Source organism: Eutrema salsugineum, unplaced genomic scaffold, assembly GCF_000478725.1.
Source record: "Eutrema salsugineum unplaced genomic scaffold, Eutsalg1_0 scaffold_8, whole genome shotgun sequence".
NCBI lineage: Eukaryota > Viridiplantae > Streptophyta > Magnoliopsida > Brassicales > Brassicaceae > Eutrema > Eutrema salsugineum.
In genome coordinates, this window is record NW_006256414.1 from 2,412,044 (window position 1) to 2,413,795 (window position 1,752).

A 1,752-nucleotide genomic window follows, 5' to 3' on the forward strand; every position below is an offset into this window, starting at 1 on the left:
GTGGACGGTATGGCCATGCTGGTGTTAATTGTCACACAATCTCATCTCAACCATCTCCTACTGGTCGAACTCTGAGCCGGTCTCCTACCAGAGGCGCTCGTAAACGTATCAGAAAGTCTAGGTCGGGCCGTTCGCTTGACAGGACAAAGCATGTTGATGTGGAAGGAACTGGAATTCAACAAGATATTGATGTTGGCAAATCCCACAAAACCCCAGAGGCAACGGATATGCCCCAGACTAAAATTTAGAGAAAAGTTGTTCGACCACCGATTGACGAGGTTATCATTGAAACCGCTAAGGATAATGCGGGCTCTGCTTCAGCTGAGGTTGATATGGATGTGGCGAGGCAATCTACCATTTCGTATCAGGAGACTGAGCTGCATCCGGTTTCAGAGAAAGGACCTAGTGAAAACATGGAATCCCAGATCTCTGGCGGAGGGACATCCGAACCACGATCGTGCGACAAGGAGGAGTTGTGCACGGAAGATGAACAACCTTTTTTCTTGGTTTCATACAAGAGGAGTGGTCGCAAGGCCACAAAAAACCATTAATCTATCATCATGTCATTTTTTGCGTGGAATGTAAGAGGGCTCAATAGTGATCGACGCCACACAATGGTCAAAGACTGGATAAATATCCACAGACCGCTTTTTGGAGCGTTCTTAGAAACGCATATTCAAGGAATAAATGCCGAGCGTATAGTAAGAGCTCTGCCTATCGGTTGGAAATATTTTGGGAATTATGAGCATCACAGTACTGCGAGGGTCCTGGTTGTTTGAGATCCTTCAATCTCGGTGATGATTTATCAAGCTTCAGCACAAGCCATTACCTGTGGGGTGTTTTTACCTGCTGAAAGAATAAGTTTAACTATAAGTTTTTGTTATGGGTTTAATCAGGTTGAATCTCGGGTTCCTCTTTGGAATGAGCTTCGTCAGATAAATGATTCCACTCCTGCGGCTAGTTACCCATGGGCAGTCGTCGGAGACTTCAACCAAATGATGAGAGTATCACACCACTCTAACCACTTGGCGATTGACGTTGATACATCAGGTATGGAGGAGTTTAACTTGGCTCTGCAAGATGCTGAGTTATTTGAAGCCCAAGCCAAAGGTCTTCCCTTCACCTGGAAAAATAATCAAGCGGATCCTATTTCTACTAAGATTGACCACGCTTTTATAAACCATGCGTGGTCTTCATCCTTTCCGGAGTCGTTTGCTGAGTTTTTGGAACCTCTTCAATCCGATCACACTCCATGCCTGGTTAGGATCCCATCTCTGCAACGGCGAAACCGTAAACCGTTCAAGTTTTTCCACCATGTGATTGACCATCCTTCTTTTACTGATGTTGTTAAGGGTGCTTGGAACTGTGACTCAGTAATAGGTTCAGATCAATTCAAGCTAGTCCGTGTTATGAAAGGATTAAAGTGAAATTTGCGGAGTTTGAACAAGAGACACTACAGTGGGATCTCCTTAAGGGTAAAAGAGCAAGCTGAAAGACTGTCAGATTTACAGAGATCCCTTCTCACCTCCCCGAATGCAGATGTTGCGCGAGAAGAGCACGCGGTATAATAGAAACTCATGCTCGATAGAAATATTAGATCTAATAGAATCAACAAATGCGGTACGTGAAAAATGGAAGACTTTAATAACGGCTGAGGAGAAATTTTTTAGACAAAAGTCAAGGGTCCGGTGGTTGCATCTTGGTGACCGGAACACTTCTTTCTTTCACCGAATGACATCGCAGAGAGCTTCT

At 44.5% G+C, this 1,752-nt stretch overlaps 1 protein-coding gene across 1 annotated transcript; it reads left to right on the plus strand.

Moving 5' to 3' along the window:
* Positions 1–332: 332 nt before the first annotated feature.
* On the plus strand, positions 333–1,427 carry LOC112087697. Its single transcript, XM_024157579.1, has 2 exons — positions 333–506; positions 897–1,427. The coding sequence occupies exons 1-2, from the start codon at positions 333–335 to the stop codon at positions 1,425–1,427; spliced, it is 705 nt and encodes a 234-aa protein (XP_024013347.1).
* The last annotated feature ends 325 nt before the right edge of the window (positions 1,428–1,752 follow it).

Bases quoted from the DNA above. Each gene is read 5' to 3' on its own strand.
- LOC112087697 (XM_024157579.1), top strand. From the start codon at position 333: ATGGATGTGGCGAGGCAATCTACCATTTCGTATCAGGAGACTGAGCTG. The intron at 507-896 runs GTTTCATACAAG...GGGTTTAATCAG, and splicing joins ATGAACAACCTTTTTTCTTG to GTTGAATCTCGGGTTCCTCT.